Genomic DNA, 21706 nt, shown 5'->3' with positions numbered 1-21706 from the left:
CCCTGTATATGTGCTTTCTTGAGCAGGGGGACCTTGCGGGCGCTGCAGGATTTCAGTCCTTCACGGCGTAGTGTGTTTTCAATTGTTTTCTTGGTGACTATGGTCCCAGCTGCCTTGAGATCATTGACAAGATCCTCCCGTGTAGTTCTGGGCTGATTCCTCACCGTTCTCATGATCATTGCAACTCCACGAGGTGAGATCTTGCATGGAGCCCCAGGCCGAGGGAGATTGACAGTTCTTTTGTGTTTCTTCCATTTGCGAATAATCGCACCAACTGTTGTCACCTCACCAAGCTGCTTGGCGATGGTCTTGTAGCCCATTCCAGCCTTGTGTAGGTCTACAATCTTGTCCCTGACATCCTTGGAGAGCTCTTTGGTCTTGGCCATGGTGGAGAGTTTGGAATCTGATTGATTGATTGCTTCTGTGGACAGGTGTCTTTTATACAGGTAACAAGCTGAGATTAGGAGCACACTCTTAAAGGGAGTGCTCCTAATCTCAGCTCGTTACCTGTATAAAAGACACCTGGGAGCCAGAAATCTTTCTGATTAAGAGGGGGTCAAATACTTATTTCCCTCATTAAAATGCAAATCAATTTATAACATTTTTGATATGCGTTTTCTGGATTTTTTGTTGTTGTTAGTCTCTCACTGTTCAAAGAAACCTACCATTAAAATTATAGACTGATCATTTCTTTGTCAGTGGGCAAATGTACAAAATCAGCAGGGGATCAAATACTTTTTTCCCTCACTGTATGTGCCATTCAGAGGGTGAATGGGTAAGACAAAAGTTCCTAATGTTTGGTATACTCCGTGTATATCCCGCATTTGATCAAATAGGGCCCTTCTATGTTTGTTTAGATACAGTGGTGGAGCTTGTTTTATCCAGATAAAAGGTTAGGTTGTTATTCCATAGAGGTCAGTAAATGTGCAGTTAAGTGAGTACATGCGTATCCTTGTTAGAGCCAAATCACATGGTATGTTATTTAAGTATATGTTTCTTTGGGCTACTCTGGCATGGTCGTCATGGTCAAAGGGTGGTTCTGTTTCATTCCTGGAATGACCATGTGTCCAGCAATAATGATGTATATTTTTGACTTGGCGTAGACTTTGGTGAGAAATTAATGTTGAGATTCACTCTGTAGTCCGCGATAATGTTGGCTAGTGTGTTTTGGATATCAAAAATCAGAAAGATTTGATAGAACATTTTGGAAGTTTTCCCATGAAGAGAAAATGATGCAGGAAGAGGAATTTGAGTAGAATATCAAAATATCAAGAAAAAAAAAACATAATCATAGTGCAGTCTAAATTACCCTCACATTTTTGAGGCTGAGGTAAACTCATTAACCGGAGGCTGAGTGGAGTTTCAGGCCTGACTCTTTTGAGTGAAATCTGTCATGAAATGGATGGAAACTAAAGCGCTCTCTGGTCCTGGTTCTCATAATGGTTCCTGGCTGGGGAGCAGGGAGTTTGGCACGCTCCTGTCATTATTTGGAAATCTGTGCTCCGGCCTGAAATGTGGCACAAATACAAGCTGCATAAAGGTGTTTTACAAGGAGGCTTGTTGAAGGGAAACTTGAAGATCAGATCCACTTGCAAGTGGAAAGTTGTTGGCATCATTTCTGAGGGAAAAGTGTGACCAAGAAAGAGAGATAATAGAACTGGGGAGTCTCAGGCAACTGTAATAGCTATATGGGGCAAACATCTGGGATCAACTGAAGGAAAATCTGATTTGTAACCCACTGCCTACCAACATACCTGTACAAGTAATCCCCCCTCATAGAAGAATGTAGGACAATAAAAAATCGGGAAAAGGAGGTATGGCCTTGTGTATACATCGTGAACTTTCATATTATTGCTTCTCACAAAAACAAATATTTTAGGCCATATGTTTACAGTGCAGTGCAGTTGAAGTCGGAAGTTTACATACACCTTAGCCAAATACATTTAAACTCAGTTTTTCACAATTCCTGACATTTAATCCTAGTAAAAATTCCCATTCTTAGGTCAGTTAGGATCACCACTTTATTTTAAGAATGTGAAATGTCAGAATAATTGTAGAGAGAATGATTTATTTAAGCTTTTATTTCTTTCATCACATTCCCAGTGGGTCAGAAGTTTACATACACTCAATTAGTATTTGGTAGCATTGCCTATAAATTGTTTAGCTTGGGTCAAACATTTCGGGTAGCCTTCCACAAGCTTCCCACAATAAGTTGGGTGAATTTTGGCACATTCCTCCTGACAGAGCTGGTGTAACTGAGTCAGGTTTGTAGGCCTCTTGCTCGCACACGCTTTTTCAGTTCTGCCTACAAATTGTCTATAGGATTTTTGTCAGGGCTTTGTGATGGCCACTCCAATACCTTGACTTTGTTGTCCTTAAGCCATTTTCCCACAACTTTGGAAGTATGCTTGGGGTCATTATCCATTTGGAAGACCCATTTGCGACCAAGCTTTAACTTCCTGACTGATGTCTTGAGATGTTGCTTCAATATATCCACATAATTTTCCTTCCTCATGATGCCATGTATTTTGTGAAGTGCACAAGTCCCTCCTGCAGCAAAGCACCCCCACAGCATGATGCTGCCACCCCCGTGCTTCACGGTTGGGATGGTATTTTTCGCTTGCAAGTCCCCCCTTTTTCCTCCAAACATAACGATGGTCATTATGGCCAAACAGTTCTATTTTTGTTTCATCAGACCAGAGGACATTTCTCCAAAAAGTACGATCTTTGTCCCCATGTGCAGTTGCAAACCGTAGTCTGGCTTTTTTATGGCGGTTTTGGAGCAGTGGCTTCTTCCTTGCTGAGCGGCCTTTCAGGTTATGTCGATATAGGACTTGTTTTACTGTGGATATAGATACTTTTGTACCTGTTTCCTCCAACATCTTCACAAGGTCCTTTGCTGTTCTGGGATTGATTTGCACTTTTTGCACCAAAGTATGTTCATCTCTAGGAGACAGAACGCATCTCCTTCCTGAGTGGTATGACGGCTGCGTGGTCCCATGGTGTTTACACTTGCATACTATTGTTTGTACAGATGAACGTGGTACCTTCAGGCGTTTGGAAATTGCTCCCAAGGATGAACCTGACTTGTGGAGGTCTACAATTTTTTTTCTGAGGTCTTGGCTGATTTCTTTTGATTTTCCCATGATGTCAAGCAAAAAGGCACTGAGTTTGAAGGTAAGCCTTGAAATACATCCACAGGTACACCTCCAATTGACTCAAACAATGTCAATTAGCCTATCAGAAGCTTCTAAAGCCATTGCATCATTTTCTGGAATTTTCCAAGCTGATTAAAGGTACTGTCAACTTAGTGTATGTAAACTTCTGACCCACTGGAATTGTGATACAGTGAATTATACGTGAAATAGTCTGTCTGTAAACAATTGTTGAAAAAATTACTTGTGTCATGCACAAAGTAGATGTCCTAACCGACTTGCCAAAACTATAGTTTGTTAACAAGAAATTTGTGGAGTGGTTGAAAAACGAGTTTTAATGACTCCAACCTAAGTGTATGTAAACTTCCGACTTCAACTGTATGTTAAACTCTCCCAAAGAAATGTACATCAAACTATAGCTGTGTCATCTGCAGTGTTTGGTGCTAGCAGTTTCTAACCATTGATGCAACCTGAATGCATTATACAGTGCTTTCAGAAAGTATTCACACCCCTTGACTTTTTCCACATTTTGTTGTGTTACAAAGTGGGATAAAAATGGATTTAATTGTCACTTTTTGTCATCGATCTACACAAAATACTCTAATGTGAAAGTGAAAGAAAAATTCTAACATTTGTTAAAAATGTATGAAAAAAATAATTTATTCAACCACCTGAGTCAATACATGTTAGAATCACCTTTGGAAGCGATTACAGCTGTGAGTCTTTCTGGGTAAGTCTCTAAGAGCTTTCTACACCTGGATTGTGCAACATTTGCCCATTATTATTAAAAAATTCTCCAAGCTCAGTCAAATTGGTTGTTGGTCATTGCTAGACAACTATTTTCAGATCTTGCCACAGATTTTCAAACAGATTTAAGTCAAATCTGTAACTCGGCCACTCCGGAACATTCAGTTTCTTCTTGATAAGCAACTCCAGTGTAGATGTGGCCTTGTGTTTTAGGTTATTGTCCTGCTGAAAGGTGAATTCATCTCCCAGTGTCTGGTGGAAAGCAGACTGAGCAAGGGTTTCCCCTAGGATTTTGCCTATACTTAGCTCCATTCTGTTTCTTTTTATCCTGTAAAACTCCCCAGTCCTTACCAATTACAAGCATACCCATAACATGATGCACCCACCACTATGCTTGAAAATATGGAGAGTGTTTCTCAGTAATGTGTTGTATTGGATTTGCCCCAAACGTAACACTTTGTATTCAGGACAAAAAGTGAATTGCTTTGCCACATTTTTTGCAGTATTACTTAAGTGCCTTGTTGCAAACAGGATGAATGTTTTGGAGTATTTGTATTCTGTACAGGCTTCCTTCTTTTCACTCTGTCAATTAGGTTAGTATTGTGGTGTAACTACAATGTTGTATTGATACACCATCCAAAGTATCATTAATAACTTCACCATGTGCAAAGGGATATTCAGTGTCAGTTTTTTAAAGTTTTTTTATACCCATCTACCAATAGGTCCCCTTCTTTGCAAGGCATTGGTAAACCTCCCTGGTCTTTGTGGTTGAATCTGTGTTTGAAATTCACTGCTCGACTGAGGGACCTTACAAATAATTGTATGTGTGGGGTACAGGTGATGATGTACTCATTCAAAAGTCATGTTAAACACTATTAGTGCACACAGAGTGAGTCCATGCAACTTTATGTGACTTGTTAAGCACATTTTTACTTAGTCTGGCCATAACAAAGGTGTTGAATACTTGTTGACTCAAGACATTTCAGCTTTTCATTCTTAATTCATTTGTAATAATTTCGAAAAACATAATTCCACTTTGACATTATGGGAGATTGTGTATAGGCCAGTGACAAAACATCTAAATGTAATCAATTGTTAATTCAGGCTGTAACACAACAAAATGTGGGAAAAGTCAAGGGGTGTGAATACTTTCTGAAGGCATTGTACATGCATTCATTAGGCTGTCTAGGGAGCCATGCTCCGTTGTGAATGCTTATAGCAAGAATTATAATGCCCGGTAGACTACTTCCTTTGTGTAATGCTGTATGACATTGGAAGTTAGCTAGTTGTGCTCACCCTCATACTCTAGAATATCTCCATTGCCTTGAGGAGCAAGCTGTCAATGGGGGTAACAGTGCTGGGAGTTGGACTAGTCTAGTGCATGTGCGTGTGGTGTCCCCGGAGGAACATTGACATGCACAACGTTTGGTCCCATTTATTAAAGAGGCACAGTAAATCCCCTGCCCATGCCTATGGTGGCGGTTACCGTCGCATAGAAATCCCCTCTTTCACATCTCACCATAGGGCTAAAGTGTTTGTACTTTCTCCTTTTCAGGGCTAAATGACGCCTTAGCAGATAAAGGATTGTAATGACCGTCCTATTTGAAGACAGGATATTTTATGTCGTTCAATGGCTTCTCGTGAATCTGGTCTGTAAATCTCTTCGGTTTCTAAACTATTTCCAGCATAGGATTCCTCCGTTAGGAATGAGTGGTCTGGTCATCTTAAAGATGATCTCCATCTTGAATTTATTTCTAGTTCTTTTTTATTTTGTTTATGTTGAGAAATATCTCTCACCTTGTCCTCACCTTGCTTGACTGCATTAGTGTTTAGCTCCTTCGAATGATTTCAACAGAAAGTGAAGCTAACAATGTCTTGAGAATTACTGATAAGTAATAGGTGTTGTAAAAGCTTAGCAAGGACCTTGCCAAATCACTGTCCAAATCTTGCCACAATAAATCTTTAATGGGTCCATTTCTGAAGTCCTCAGCCATGCAGACTAGTGGCAACACAAGACGAGGCCAAATAAAACATCAGGTCCCCCAAATGAACTTTAACAGACCTGTAACATTCTATATCAACTCTTAAAAACCAGCACAGTAACAATGTGGACGAGCTTTTCTTCCCTATGCTTCTTTTTCCACTCCTGGTTTATGGTCAGCTTAACAATTTCTAGAACTTAATGTTTGTGTAAATAGCTTTAGTGTCTGATAAGAGTTTTAAAGAGGTGGCGTGTGTTGAATAATTAGTGCTTTGCGGCAGCCAGGAGAACCATGCCTCACTCTGGCTCTCTGTGACCCTGAGCAGGTCTTTTCAACCATGATCACAGTTTGTGTTATGTGGTCTAAGAAAATATCCCAATGCCCCAGGGCAGTGATTGGGGACATTGCCCTGTGTAGGGTGCCGTCTTTCGGATGGGACGTTAAACGGGTGCCCTGACTCTCTGTGTTCACTAAAGATCCCATGGCACTTATCGTTAGAGTAAGGGTGTTAACCCCGGTGTCCTGGCCACCTAATCATCCCCAGCTTCCAATTGGCTCATTCAACCCCCCTCCTCTCCCCTGTAACTATTACCCAGGTTGTTGCTGTAAATGAGAATGTGTTCTCAGTCAACTTACCTGGTAAAATAAGGGTTCAATAAAAAAGAAATAAACAGTTAATCTCAAATGAGAAATTTGCTGCCAAAATGATGCAGCTAATGTCTTCTAAGTTGTACGCCAACAGGCGTTGGAAATTAGTGGCATAGACCGCTCTTTTTCACTTTTGGAAAGAACAGTCATTGTCATTTGCACTAAGATCTATTGGTATGGTTACAATACAATGGGGGGAACCTCTGTATGGACCTACTGGTCGACAACAATCTCAAAACCATCGAACAGTTTAGGAAAAACTAAAAATGCCATGGTAATAAAAGCACAAAAGGCAAATCACTTCATAAACTCTTAGCATGTGCCCTGCAGTAGTAGAAAATGGCAGTTTGTCTGTGAATGGACTTTTCCTGTCTGTCTGTCTGCAAAACGCCAACCCCTATCCATAACATATGCGGAAAAATATGTCAAACCGTTCAGACACTGAAGTTCTATAACATTTTAGGTATAATTTGATGAATACTTCTGAGATTGAAATTGGGTTTTTGAAACAGGGAGTGGCATGGTCTGTTGTTTATAGCTGGGAATAGCCTTTTATATTCTCTCGCTCATTAGCTGTGAGAAAAATCCCTGTTTACTTTGTTACGATTGGCAAACGCAGCAGTGGGATAGCTCGCACCCTACACACACAGCCTCACCATCCCCATTCAGGCATGTTGGAGCGGGCGCATTAAAAGGAGCTTTGTCGCAAAGCAACAGGTTCTCAGAAGGAGAAAAATGTCAATTTTGGGCGAGATGGCGGCCAATTCACTGTGAGTAATGATGTGTTTTATTTACGCTGTCCCAAAAGAACACAATCTAGCTGCAGTCCATAAAGCGTAATTAACCGTTTAGCCTTAAGCTCCCAGCTACAGATGGCTGTCTCATACATTTACACATTCATCCGTCTTCCTAAGTCAACCTTTCCGGAGCTTCCAACTTTAATGAACCCCAGAGTTTGGACAACGATGCTATTGTTCTGATGGAGTGTTCAACAATAGATCACTGGATGATATTGAAGGAAGAGATTATCCCCAGTGCCAGTAAGACACCCAAACCTAGCTCTTACCACGGCTCAGACTGGCCAATCCCTGGAGGTTACAACACTTCTCAGGGTGATGCAGCCATTTCCTCCAAGTCAACCCCCTGCACAGATCTCCATGTGTGGCATATGCTCGCCCACCAGCTTCAGATAGTTTAATTGTAATTACATATGTATTTTGTACCCCCTCCAGCTCCGAAAGTATGGCCAATGCCACCTTTTCCAGGGCTAATGTGATTTTCCCACTGGTAATGTACACTAATAAGGTGCTTAGACTCGGCCATATGTGTATGCTAGACATTGCTTACTGGGGAGGGCTTATGGCCGGCTTACAGGGAAAACTGTCTGTGTGTGTTTAACACCAAGCAGGCTGAGCAGATGGAACACAGCACTCCCAGTGAGTCTTCAGAGCTTGTTATTTTGGACGCTGACACTTAAGGGTTATTTAGGGTTCTCCCATTCGCTCATTTAATCCCACCAATAACAAACCTTTTAGGAGCCCAGGCTCAAATGGAATAATTGCATATTAGGGAGGAACTCATGACCACTAGGTATAATTTAGAAATATCAAATAGACAGTTATGTTTTGGTCTCACCTGCCCACATTGTGTCATTGAACAAGCCTAGGGGGGTATGCGTTAAGCTTTAAATGGTATTACTTTTCTGATTGAATTAAAGTGGTGAGGAATCCTCATACTGCGTTAGTGCTTAAGGTATTTAACTGAGGTGTCGTGTTTCTGCTTGTGAAATGTGCCATAATGACGCAACGTCTCTGTCATTGTCTTTTTTCTCCTGTGGCATCTACAAGGTTATCTGAATACCATCAGTCTGAAGTCTTCCCTTGGAAAATAAAAAGTTAACTGTGGAGACAGGCCTCTCGTCAGGATTTAGCTTGGGTTTGTCATGTATCAACACTATTGCAGAGCTTGCTGAATCCACTACGAGTCTCAGGGGGCAATCTTTGTCTTGGAAACAAGGTACCACGAGATGAAATATTTTCTTTACTGATTGAAAGAGCACATTTCTTGGGCCCAAACACCATTTCCTCATGTTATAATCTCCAAGACATATTTTGATTGAATATATACACTTTGAGCCAGTCAGCGCTTACTGGCGAACATTTTATAATCACAGAAAGGTCCCCCATGTAACATATACAATTTATCGCTGTGTTGTTGATATGTCCCAGTGTGTGGTAAATAATGATGTAGAAAAGTAGAGTCATCAGGACAGGGGCACGTCGTGTCAGAGCAGTTTGTTTTCCCACACAACCTAAGATTATCCCCTATATACGATTATGCTAATGAGTCAAACTGAATTACAATAGAGCAGAAGTGGTATCGGATGGCTTTATCTGGTACCTTATCAGGTACCTTTCCAGCTGCTCAAGCGTATTAAACAAATGTACCCAAGGTTCCGAAGCTCGATTTCAGCCCTGTTTTTTTTGTGTGTTTAAAAAAAATCTTTAGTAAAGACATTTTGGGGATCATGTCTACTGAAACAGTGTGTACCTCTAACTATGCACCATGTGATGGATTTTAAAGCCTTTTTTCCAGTGGATGTAATGAAGTTAGGGCCTACCCTGGGGTATCACCGGAGATGGCAGGAAAAAACATGTTGCGGTTTCATACTAACTCGTAAATAGTGTAAAACACACAGAACTGCTGGTGCAGCAGGAAGAAAGAGCTTTCTGGGAACACGTTTTGCCTATGGAAACAATACTTTTTAACCACAATGCATGGCAGCACAACCGGTTCTGCAGACGCCCCAGTGATACTTTCCACCAACTCTCTTTCCATGGAACAATGATGGCATTTGTCATATATTGGCGGGCCAGACAGGGTTTGCTTGCAGCCAAACCTACTGTATGCCTAGTTCTGCCATATCTCCCCTGCCTCCAACCATTGGTCACAAGTGGTGGCAACGTTCACCATACTAGTCAGCAGAAAGAATCATTGACCTTCACACGCTAGTGGAGTGAGGTTGCCAGACTCCTGTGCAGACTGTTTGGATGAGATGCTGGCATTTTCAAAAACAACAAAATTGGGGGGAGAGAGCCTTCCTTTAAAACGGCATAACCTTCTCACTGTCTTATTCAACAGTCACAGTCAAAGTAATGGGGTCCAATTATTAACTTGTCTTGTTACCAAATATGGGTGAGAATTAGGAATTGAGCATTGTGAATATGGGTGTGGGTGATATCTATGCTCTCTTCCTCCCTTATTCAATGTCTATTAAGCAGTCATGGAACGTTTTCTCCTAACCAAAACTATGTATAATCACCATCATTTGCATACATGTGAATACCGGCTAAGAAATTGTATTCCATGATGACTGAATCTGTGAGCCCACAGAATGTAACAAGAGGGATTTAGAACTATGTACACATTTTGACAGCTGCTCTTGTTATGTGATAGCAATGATCCCCAGGAGGTTAAGAAGCAGACTCTGGAGAGAGTAGGATGGTGTGAGACTGATCCACACAGAAAGATGTGGAAAATGCCTCGTTTGAACCCTGGCTGTCAACAAGGGTGAGTTCAGGGCAGTGTCGGGGTCAGAGAGAGGAGTGTTTCATGGGGTTTAAGGCCGGGGGGCTGGGGGGTGGGCTTCCTTCAGGCTTACCCTCAGATTAGCTGGGGTAACAGAGTCTGTCCCTAGCACCCAGCCCCTGATGCGCTGGGCGCTTGGCAAGGGGTCAGGGGTCACACAAGTGCAACGGCTGCTTCGGTTCTCCGGTGGCGGGGCGGCAGGCCGAGTAAACAGGTTGTGACTTCACATCCTCCCGAAAAGTGAAACGTTTGGACGGAGGCCAAAAGTATCCCACCTAAAAACAAAAACACGCTGCTCCAACCCCATTGGCTTCCGTTTTTCAAAAGGGGAACAATGCTATGGCACTGCAATGGCTACACTCTGCCCATCAGGAGCCAATTCTATGTGCTGAAAAAACATGAACACACCTTGGCTTTGGAGAACACAGTGTATGTCAACTTAACATGTTTGCATTGAATTACTTCTCGATAAGTTAAACAGATATCCATGCTTCACTGAGTTAATGACTCAGAGACAAAGCCAATTGGTTTTAAAAGCCCGTTAATCGGTCAAGGAGTTGCAGACCATAACATCCTTAGCCGGCAACATTGCAGGGCTCTCACAAGTTGTCTGTCAAACAGAGCTTGCCTGATAACAGTGGCTCAGCGTTTGCTACCTTAAACTGATACAGACACGTTCTGACATGGATTGCTGCTTAATAATCTCCTTGATTAAGAGGATCAGTTGTGGAGAGGCGGCCATTTAATCTGCTTCAATCAATCAATCAAATTGTATTTGTCACATGTTTTGTAAACAACAGGTGTAGACTAACAGTGAAATGCTTACTTATGGGTCCTTTTCCAACAATGCAGAGTTAGAAATAAAGATAAAAAATACTAAATACAAATGTAAATAGTGAAACGAGGAATAAATACACAGTGATTAATGGATAAAAATAACATGGTTATATACAGGGAGTACCAGTACCCAGTCGATGTGCAGGGGTACTAGATAATTGAGGCAGCTATGTACATACAGTGGGGAGAACAAGTATTTGATACACTGCCGATTTTGCAGGTTTTCCTACTTACAAAGCATGTAGAGGTCTGTAATTTTTATCATAGGTACACTTCAACTGTGAGAGACAGAATCTAAAACAAAAATCCAGAAAATCACATTGTATGATTTTAAGTAATTAATTTGCATTTTATTGCATGACATAAGTATTTGATACATCAGAAAAGCAGAACTTAATATTTGGTACAGAAACCTTTGTTTGCAATTACAGAGATCATATGTTTCCTGTAGGTCTTGACCAGGTTTGCACACACTGCAGCAGGGATTTTGGCCCACTCCTCCATACAGACCTTCTCCAGATCCTTCAGGTTTCGGGGCAGTCGCTGGGCAATACGGACTTTCAGCTCCCTCCAAAGATTTTCTATTGGGTTCAGGTCTGGAGACTGGCTAGGCCACTCCAGGACCTTGAGATGCTTCTTACGGAGCCACTCCTTAGTTGCCCTGGCTGTGTGTTTCGGGTCGTTGTCATGCTGGAAGACCCAGCCACGACCCATCTTCAATGCTCTTACTGAGGGAAGGAGGTTGTTGGCCAAGATCTCGCGATACATGGCCCCATCCATCTTCCCCTCAATACGGTGCAGTCGTCCTGTCCACTTTGCAGAAAAGCATCCCTAAAGAATGATGTTTCCACCTGCATGCTTCACGGTTGGGATGGTGTTCTTGGGGTTGTACTCATCCTTCTTCTTCCTCCAAACATGGCGAATGGAGTTTAGACCAAAAAGCTCTATTTTTGTCTCATCAGACCACATTACCTTCTCCCATTCCTCCTCTGGATCATCCAGATGGTCATTGGCAAACTTCAGACGGGCCTGGACATGCGCTGGCTTGAGAAGGGGGACCTTGCGTGCGCTGCATGATTTTAATCCATGACGCCGTAGTGTGTTACTAATGGTTTTCTTTGAGACTGTGGTCCCAGCACTCTTCAGGTCATTGACCAGGTCCTGCCGTGTAGTTCTGGGCTGATCCCTCACCTTCCTCATGATCATTGATGCCCCACTAGGTGAGATCTTGCATGGAGCCCCAGACCGAGGGTGATTGACCGTCATCTTGAACTTCTTCCATTTTCTAATAATTGTGCCAACAGTTGTTGCCTTCTCACCAAGCTGCTTGCCTATTGTCCTGTAGCCCATCCCAGCCTTGTGCAGGTCTACAATTTTATCCCTGATGTCCTTACACAGCTCTCTGGTCTTGGCCATTGTGGAGAGGTTGGAGTCTGTTTGATTGAGTGTGTGCACAGGTGTCTTTTATACAGGTAACGAGTTCAAACAGGTGCAGTTAATACAGGTAATGAGTGGAGAACAGGAGGGCTTCTTAAAGAAAAACTAACAGGTCTGTGAGAGCCGGAATTCTTACTGGTTGGTAGGTGATCAAATACTTATGTGTTGCAATAAAATGCAAATTAATTACTTAAAAATCATACAATGTGATTTTCTGGATTCTTGTTTTAGATTCCGTCTCTCACAGTTGAAGTGTACCTATGATAAAAATTACAGACCTCTACATGCTTTGTAAGTAGGAAAACCTGCAAAAACGGCAGTGTATCAAATACTTGTTCTCCCCACTGTATAGGTAGTAGGGGTAAAGTGACTAGGCAACAGGATAGATAATAGACTGAGCTGTAGCAGCAGCGTGTGTGTGCGGGGCGGGGGGAGTGAGTGTGTGTGTAGCGTCAGTGTGCATGTGTGCGCATGTTATGTGTGTGTGTGCGTATGTAGTGTATGTGTGTGTTGGGGTGTAAGTATGTGTGGGTAGAGTCCAGTGCATGAGAGTTAGTTCAAAAAAGGGTCAATGCAGGTAGTCCGGTTAGCCATTTGATTAGCTATTTAGCCGCCTTGTTTAGCAGTCTTAAGGCTTGGCGTTAGAAGCTGTTCAGGGTCATGTTGGTTCAATATCTGGTGCACTGGTTCCGCTTGCTGTGCGGTAGCAGAGAGAACAGTCTATAGCTTGGGTGGCTGGAGTCTTTGAAAACAATTTTGAGCCTTCCTCTGACACCACCTCGTATAGAGGTCCTGAAAGGCAGGGAGCTCGGCCCCAGTGATTTACTGGGCCGTACTCACCACCCTCTGCTTCCATAACAACCCGCAAAACCGAAATGATGACTCAATCCTGTCAATCTCATCACGTTGTATGGGTGATGACACAAAGCATAGAGACAGACATGTAAATCACATCGCACCACTACTCAGCAGTTTGCTGACTCATATGTTTTGATACTGGTGCCACTGGTTATGTAATTTAATGAGGACAATCCAACATAATGATATTTATAGTAGTCAGTGTTCCATGCATTTCATTTGGGCCTGGAGGGTGGGGGGGTGGGGTGGGGGGTCTTAAAAAATGTATTACCTTTGAATGAGCGAATATGTAAGCAAAGGCTGCCTTATTTTCTACTTTGAAACACCTTCCTTGAAATTATGCACTGTATGATTGTAAATGACCTTGTCATATGTTTCTTTCAAAGGCCTATAGTTGGTAATAAATACAAAATGTTCTACTTTTCTGAAGGGACAGCAATGGATGACTCATCTTTGTAATGACTCACCAGTATTACGATTAGAGTTTGCGGTTTCTGCGCCCGATATTCTGGGATAAAACCTGTTTACTTTTTCCCCTGTGTATGTATCATTTATTTTGTGCTGGAATGCGTTTTTAGTTTGGGGTGTTTTGTCATTATTTTAAGTGTGTTTGTGCTAACTGCTGTGCTGATCATCGCAGCTGGATGCATGAAGGACTGTCTTTGGAATTATTTGGAAAGGATTATTTCTCACAAGAAGTGCCCCCTTCTCTTCTTAATCTGGTTCTATGACAGCCGATATCGCCCCACCGCTCATTAGCTAAATATAAGGCTCTTCACCGGACCATAATCCCTTTGTCATCCAAATGAGCAGATAAGTGTTAGTTATGCGGCAAAGAGTTTATGAGCACATGTTTTTAATTATCCTGATCTTTACAAATCAAGAGAGCCGTCCTGGCTCTAAGGGATAGACTCCATCTTATTCCCCTGCATGAGATTTTAGAGTTTCTTGATGTTTTGATCATGCACAGGCTCCAGACCAAGATAGATTATTCATGGTCACTTTCCAAATGTTTTTTATTATTTTCTTATTAATCTGTGCCTCCGCACAGTATGCAAGGTTCAAGTATTGGATGTTATTAACAGCTGAATATACATCTGCATATGATCCACAAATTCATTGGTAAAACTTTACATTAACGTGCTATCTAAAGAGGGGCTTGTGAAGTGGCACTTCAAGCCGGCAGATGTTTGAATCTTTTAGAATTTCTGCATTGCAGTTCGTTTTCATCTGCTATTGATTTAAATCCATCCCTCAGGGCCCAGAGAGCCTTATTTCGTCACTCGCTTGGGGAAAGAACAGTTCGATTTTTGCTGAAAATAGCATTTTCTGTTCTCTCGAATTCCACAGAGTAACTCACTGAGTGCTCCGTGCCTCAAAATAGATACCACTACCTCAGCAACCATATTAAATCTATGATATCCAAGACCCCAGGAAGGACACGTTCTATAGATTCTGTTTCAGAGTTATTGAACTCTTTTGATGTGTTTTGTGTTGATGTGGCAGCATGGCTCAGGAAGCTGGACTGGTGGTGACCGAAGACGTTTGCTGGATTAAATGCAGGGATCTTGTGCTTGGGAGGATATAAATTGCTTCAGCATGTAAATGATAAGCCCGCACAATAAGTCATCTCAGATGGAACTTTGTTGGTCTGCACTTATCCTTTAGGTATTTCAAATAAAACTCTTGGTCCTTTGATATCCTCTCATTCCCTCGTTCTTTTTTCTCTCCTTTTATGACCAGGCTCTCCTCCCCTGAGTGGAACGGGTACGGTCACTGTCTTAGTAGATGACGTCAACGACAACGTCCCTGTGTTCACCTCGGCCACCTTCCACACCACCATCCCTGAGGACGCCCCGACCGGCACTGACGTGCTCCTGGTCAACAGCTCCGACGCAGACGTGGGCCTCAACGGTGTCATAAGGTACAGTCCCCCACCCCATTCCATCCCTAGGGTCATAGGGGGGCTCCTGTATCCCAAGCCGTGCCCCCAATGGGGAGGCGCAGGGGGGTACGTCAGTTCGCCCCACTTTTCCAAAACATTGTAATGAGGATGTTAATTGGCTATGACAGCACTAGTATCAGGGGTTCCATGTGTTCTAGGCCTTAATAGAGAGCAGAACCAGTTGCTATCAGTTATTAGTTTCCATTCTCACAGCTCATTAACTTGGGCTTTTTTACTTATGCTTCTGGACTGTGTTTGAACCACTTCTGGTTGTAGACAGTTTGGTTGTTTGTTGTCCCAATAAGTATATGTTCCATCTGTGTTCACACTTTATTCCATAATTTTCCCCCAGTTTCAGGGAAAATGCTTTTTTCAAAATGTGTGCTCTTGTGAGCAGTTTGAATTAAAGCCTCTGTGAGCAGCAAAAAACACAAGAGAAAATGGAATGAGTAACTTGGATAGAATATTAAGATGAATACCTTAAGAATTGGGTAATGCTTTGCCAATAGATGATAGATGGTGCTTTCATCAAACAGAAATCACAGAAAATGTATGAAGTTATTTAATGTCTGTGTTTTTCTATGAAATATACTCTCTGCCTCTTTAAAGTTTAAAACAGTGCCCTCTGTAGGATTATTGTGGCAATGCTGATCAAGATCTTTTAATCTGGGCATGTATAGGCAGTAGAAATCTTACCAGTATGTGCTGCATATTATCACAATGTCTGGGTAATGTATGTAGGAAACTGCTCATCCTGGTAACAGCATAATAACAGTATTAAGATTGTATTGACTAAAACTAATGTTCAAATATTGTCTCGAAGTAGTGTATATATACTGTATATACATATATGTTCCATTGAAAATAAATGAAACATCTCATCTAAAACCATGCTGTACAAATCCTATCATTTCCCCCCTGTGTGTTCCTAAAATGTGTCCGCTTCTATGTGTCCCTACAGTTACAGTTTGACTGGAGGCAACGGTCAGTTCTCCATCAACCCAGCCACAGGCCAGATCATCACCAGCTCCCTACTGGACCGGGAGGCCAGGGCCAACTACCAGCTCCTAGTTGTGGCCACAGACGGAGGCCAGCCCCTGGGCATGTCCAGCTCTGCCACTGTGTCAGTGGTGGTGGCAGACATCAATGACAACCCTCCCCACTTCCACCACCACCCCTACGTCACACACATCCCCGCCTTCATCTCAGCAGGTGGGTTCAGATTTTATTAATTCATGTTAATTTCAAATATTCATGTACTTACAGTATATATCTAATGATATTATGCTTGTATAATATGTGATTATATAATTAAAGTTTATACAGTATTTATATGAACTTATATTGATGATTAAGTAAATATCTGCTGTAATAGTTATTCTGAAGCATTTGGTCTCATTTCGTATTTTTCAGGCAACTTGGTATTCGCTGTGACAGTGACAGATGAGGACACGGGACCCAATGCTCAGCTCCACTACTCTCTAACCGGCCGCAACTCTGACAAGTTCAAGATTGACCCCGTAAGAGGAGCCATCACAGCCAATGACAGGTTGACAGGCAGCTCGGAGGTTACCCTCACTGTCCGAGTGAAAGATGGCGGAAGCAATCCCAAAACAGACTCAACCACTGTGACCGTCCGGTTTGTGACTGGGGGAGACTTCCCTGTCATCAAGTTGAAGGATACTACTTTCACATTTCCAGAGAGCCAACCCACAAACACGATTGTTACCACAGTGACCGGGTCCTCGACACGGGGCGGGGCCCTATCATACTACATCGCCAGTGGAAACCTGGATAATGCCTTTCACATCGACCAGTTGACTGGAGAGCTGTCAATCAAACATTCACTGGACTTTGAACACATTCAGAAATATGTGCTCTGGATTGAGGCCAGGGACCAAGGATTCCCCCCCTATTCCTCATATGAGAAACTGGAGATCACAGTGCTGGATGTAAATGACAACCACCCCGTATTTGACAGGGAACCATTCCATGCAGAGATACTGGAGAACCTGTCCCCTCAGCGGGTGCTCATTGTGTCTGCTGTGGATCAGGACAGCGGCCTTAACGGCCAGCTGGAATATGCCATTATCGATGGCAACAAGGAGAACAGCTTCAGCGTCAACCGGGCCACTGGTGAAGTCCGAACGACCAGGCCTCTTGACAGGGAAAAAGTAGCTCAATATACCCTCAAAGTGAAGGCCACCGACCGTGGCAACCCTCCCAAAAGCACGGCTGTGAAAGTCCTGATCAACGTGCTAGATGTGAATGATAACGCTCCCAGGTTCTCTAAGATCTTTAGCGCCACAGTGCCCGAAAACGCACCAGTGGGGTACACTGTCACCAGGGTTACAACCACAGACGAGGACGCAGGTGCTAATGCCATAAGCAAGTATTCAATCACAGACACAGGTCTACCGTTCACTATCAATCCAAGTACAGGAGACATAACTATCAGTAGACCTCTCAATAGAGAAGACACGGACCATTACATTGCCAAAGTCTCTGCCCATGATTCTGGCTGGACAGTTAGCACGGATGTCACAATATTTGTCACAGATGTCAATGATAATGCCCCCCGATTCAGTCGGCCATCTTACTACCTGGACTACCCTGAGCTTACAGATGTGGGGTCACTTGTTACTCAGGTGTCTGCGACAGACCCTGACGAGGGCTTCAATGGCAAAATATTCTATTTCATCAGGTCCCAGTCAGAATACTTCAGAATCAATTCAAGCTCTGGAGAAATCTTTATCAAGCAGCATTTAAAATATAAAAACTCAACTGGCAGCAACATTAACATAAATCGCCATAGTTTCATCGTTACTGCTTCAGACCGTGGTACAAAGCCATTGATGAGTGAAACTACAGTCATTGTAAACATAGTAGATAGTAATGACAATCCACCCAAGTTTGAATCCTCTAGCTACTTTACACCTGTCACTAAAAGTGTCAAAGTTGGCACCAAACTTATCAGGGTCATAGCTCTTGACAAGAAAGATTTTGGCCTCAACTCTGAGGTGGAGTACATAATATCAGGAGGGAACAGCTCTAGCAAGTTCAAACTGGATAAGCAGAGTGGATGGGTCACTGTCGCTGCCTCACTCACCTCAGATATGAACAAGGTGTTCCTCATGGATGTTAAAGCCAGAGACAAAGGGAACCCACCTCTGACTGATAGAACCACTGTAAAAGTGGCAGTCACTGAGGAAAACCACCACACACCTGAGTTCTCCCAAAGCCAAGTCACAGCTACCATACCTGAGAGCCTTGCCGTGGGGACAGCCATCAGGACTCTCTCTGCCAGGGACAAGGACAAAGAGATGAACGGGCTCATCGCATACAACATCACTTCGGGCAACGACAAGGGCCTATTTGCTGTGAACAGTAAAACAGGAGTCCTGTCTCTGGCCAGTCATCTGGACTTTGAGGAAAAGCAAAGGTATGAGCTCAGAGTGACAGCCACTGACGGGGGATGGATCGCAAAGACCAGCTACGTCATGGTCACAATCCATGTGACCGATGTGAACGATAACCCACCTATATTTGATCCTGATGAGTATTTCCCTGTGGTACAGGAGAACGTTCCCAGTGGCACCACAGTGGTGAAAATGAATGCCACAGACAGAGATTCTGGGCCCAATGCCGTCATGGCTTACGTGATCCAGTCCTCAGACAGTGACCTCTTTGTAATTGATCCAAACACAGGCATAATCACCACCCAGGGTTTCCTGGATTACGAGGCCAAGCAGGTCTACCACTTAACAGTGAAAGCCTTCAATGTCCCAGACGAGGAGCGCTGCAGCTTCGCCAATGTCAACATTCAGCTCAAGGGAGCCAATGAATACGTTCCCCGCTTTGTCTCCAAGCAGTATTACTTTGAAGTTTCTGAAGCAGCTCCAAGAGGCACAGTGGTGGGAGAGGTGTTCGCCAGTGACCGCGACCAAGGACAAGACGGAGTGGTTTACTACATAATTTTTGGGAAGAGCAGAAGAAAGGGCTTCAGCATCAACAGAAAAACAGGCCAGATCTATGTCACAGGTCCCCTTGATCGTGAGAAAGAGGAGAAGATCTCCCTCAAAGTCCTGGCGAAGAATGCGGGAAGCATCCATGGGGCAGATATCGACGAGGTCTTTGTGAACATCACGATCCTGGATGCCAATGATCCTCCTGTTTTCAGCCAGGAACTGTATGATGTTCAGATCAGTGAGGGTCTCTCCCCTGGCGGTCTGGTCACCTTCGTTAGTGCCCAGGACTCTGACTCTGTCCCAAGCTGGAGCAGATTCTCTTACTCCATAGCCTCAGATTTCAAGAAAAACGTCTTCAACATCAACCCCCAGACTGGCCAAGTGTCTGTAGCAGCTGAGCTGGACAGGGAAACCACTCCTGTGTTCAGCCTGACTCTGCTAGCTGTGGACTCTGGCTCACCCTCTGCAACTGGAAGTGCAACCCTAATCGTGAATCTGGAGGACATTAATGATAACGGTCCTACTCTGATGACGGTGAATGCAGAGGTCATGGAGAACCAGCGAGCCGGGACAGACGTTGCAACTCTTACCTCAACCGACCCAGACCTTTCACCTAATCAAGGTCCGTTCTCATACAGTCTGCTCAGCGTCGGCTCAGCCAGCAACTACTTCAGCCTCAGCCCCCCTGGCGTGCTGACCACCAGTCGAGAGATCGACAGAGAGCAGATCTGTGACTTTTACCTCTCGGTGGTGATCAAGGACTCTGGCGTCCCTCAGATGTCCTCCACCGGAACGGTCCACGTAAAAGTCAATGATCAGAATGATAACCCGTCAGAGCCGCGCTCCGTGGAGATCTATGTCCACTATTTCGGAAACATGTTCCCCGGAGGGTCCCTCGGGGTTGTGAAGCCCCAAGACCCAGACATCCAGGACAGCTTCCACTGCTCCTTGACCCCTCCTTCGTCCAGTCTTTTCACCATCCCAACGGGCACCTGTGACCTCAACTCCAAGGCCCGCTCAACAGATGGAACATTCGAATTAGCTGTCCGAAGTAGTGATGGCGTCCATGGCTCTGTCAGCAGTAACGTCCGCATCTTCTTCATGGGGTTCACCAACGCCACTGTGGACAACAGTATCCTGATTCGCCTCCGTACCCAGGGGGTCACCACCTTCCTCACCAATCACTACCTCAGCTTTGTGCGCATCGCAAACTCGCAGCTGGCGGGGCTAGGCACTGGAGTACAGTTGTATGGCGCCTTTGAACTCAACAACCAGACTTTCCTGATGGCCGCCATAAAGCGCAGCCACGGACAGTATGTCAACCCCAGTGGAGTGGCCACCTTCTTTCAGAGCATCAAAGATGTTCTGCACAGGCAGAGCGGGGTGCAGGTAGACTCAGTGGATCACGACCCTTGCACACGTAACCCATGTCAGAACGGGGGCAGCTGCAAGAAGCGTCTTAGCGTGGGGCCAGAGATGAAGACAGAGGAGAGTGTCCCGGTGATCCTTGTCACAAACCACCCCCTCCAGCCATACGCCTGCAGTTGCAGACCAGGGTACGCGGGGGCGCTGTGCGAGACGGATATAGATGAGTGCCTGCCGTCCCCGTGTCATAACAGCGGGTCCTGCCACAATCTGGTGGGAGGATTCTCCTGCACCTGCCCCGAGGGATTCACAGGCATGGCCTGCGAGAGGGATGTAAACGAATGCCTCTCCAACCCCTGCAAGAACGGAGCACTCTGCCAGAACTACCCCGGTGGCTTCAACTGCCTCTGCAAATCCGGCTTTGCAGGTACCGTACACTGCCTTAGGAGTCATTTAGATTTTATGAGCAACACAACCACAGATGTTCAGCTAGGCTCAAGTATACACACACTGCACATGACTCCTGCTTGTCCAAGTAAAATATTTGCCTCCAAATGATTGCAAGAGGTGTTGTAACCCTAGCATACAGGCCTGACTGCCAAATATTTTTTGGTTTTACGATTACTAGTTGCGGGGTATCAGCTTTGATGCATATCAGCTTGTCAAGTTTACTTTAATAAAAAGGATGATGCGAAATTGAACCCAGTAAGGGCCTTAGTCTCATATAGTCTCATATTCCTCTGCATGTCTTTCTTTCTACAGTACTGCATATTTGAGATATTTATGGTTCTGCTTATCTTTCTGTTGGTCAAACATTTAGAGACTTAATATGTATTGAAGATTGCTCTCCCCAATTTCGAAAAGAGAGAAGCGCATCTGACCCTCAAAGATCTCCAGAGCCAGGAATTCTGCCTTGTCTCCGGTCTGGTTGCCATGGTTGTACATGAGGAGAGCGTTGCTCTTCAGTATGGCTAGCCACTGTATTTTTGTGTAAATCACTCCCTCCCTGTTTGAATGTAATGCTAAGTTGATTATATGATAAATACAGTAATATTACTCTTAATGAAGGGAGTGCACATGGGAGAAGCAAAATGAGAACAGTAGTTTGAATCAGGTCTGTTTGGTCAGCTGCTGGTCAACTGCAGACGTTTTGCCTTTTTTGCTATGACCTTAACA

At 43.9% G+C, this 21706-nt stretch overlaps 1 protein-coding gene across 1 annotated transcript in view; it reads left to right on the top strand.

The window, feature by feature from the left end:
- LOC121534178 (protocadherin Fat 4-like) overlaps nucleotides 1-21706 on the top strand; it is a 102867-nt gene that overhangs the window by 69485 nt on the left and 11676 nt on the right. The window contains exons 7-9 of the mRNA XM_041840722.2: nucleotides 14996-15176; nucleotides 16159-16409; nucleotides 16611-20957. Of these exons, the coding sequence (XP_041696656.2) occupies nucleotides 14996-15176; nucleotides 16159-16409; nucleotides 16611-20957 (4779 nt within the window). The remainder of the gene's footprint in view (nucleotides 1-14995; nucleotides 15177-16158; nucleotides 16410-16610; nucleotides 20958-21706) is intronic.

This window comes from Coregonus clupeaformis, chromosome 2 (genome assembly GCF_020615455.1).
Source record: "Coregonus clupeaformis isolate EN_2021a chromosome 2, ASM2061545v1, whole genome shotgun sequence".
NCBI lineage: Eukaryota > Metazoa > Chordata > Actinopteri > Salmoniformes > Salmonidae > Coregonus > Coregonus clupeaformis.
The sequence above is the reverse complement of the archived record's forward strand: the minus strand, read 5'-3'. Positions and strand labels throughout refer to the sequence as shown.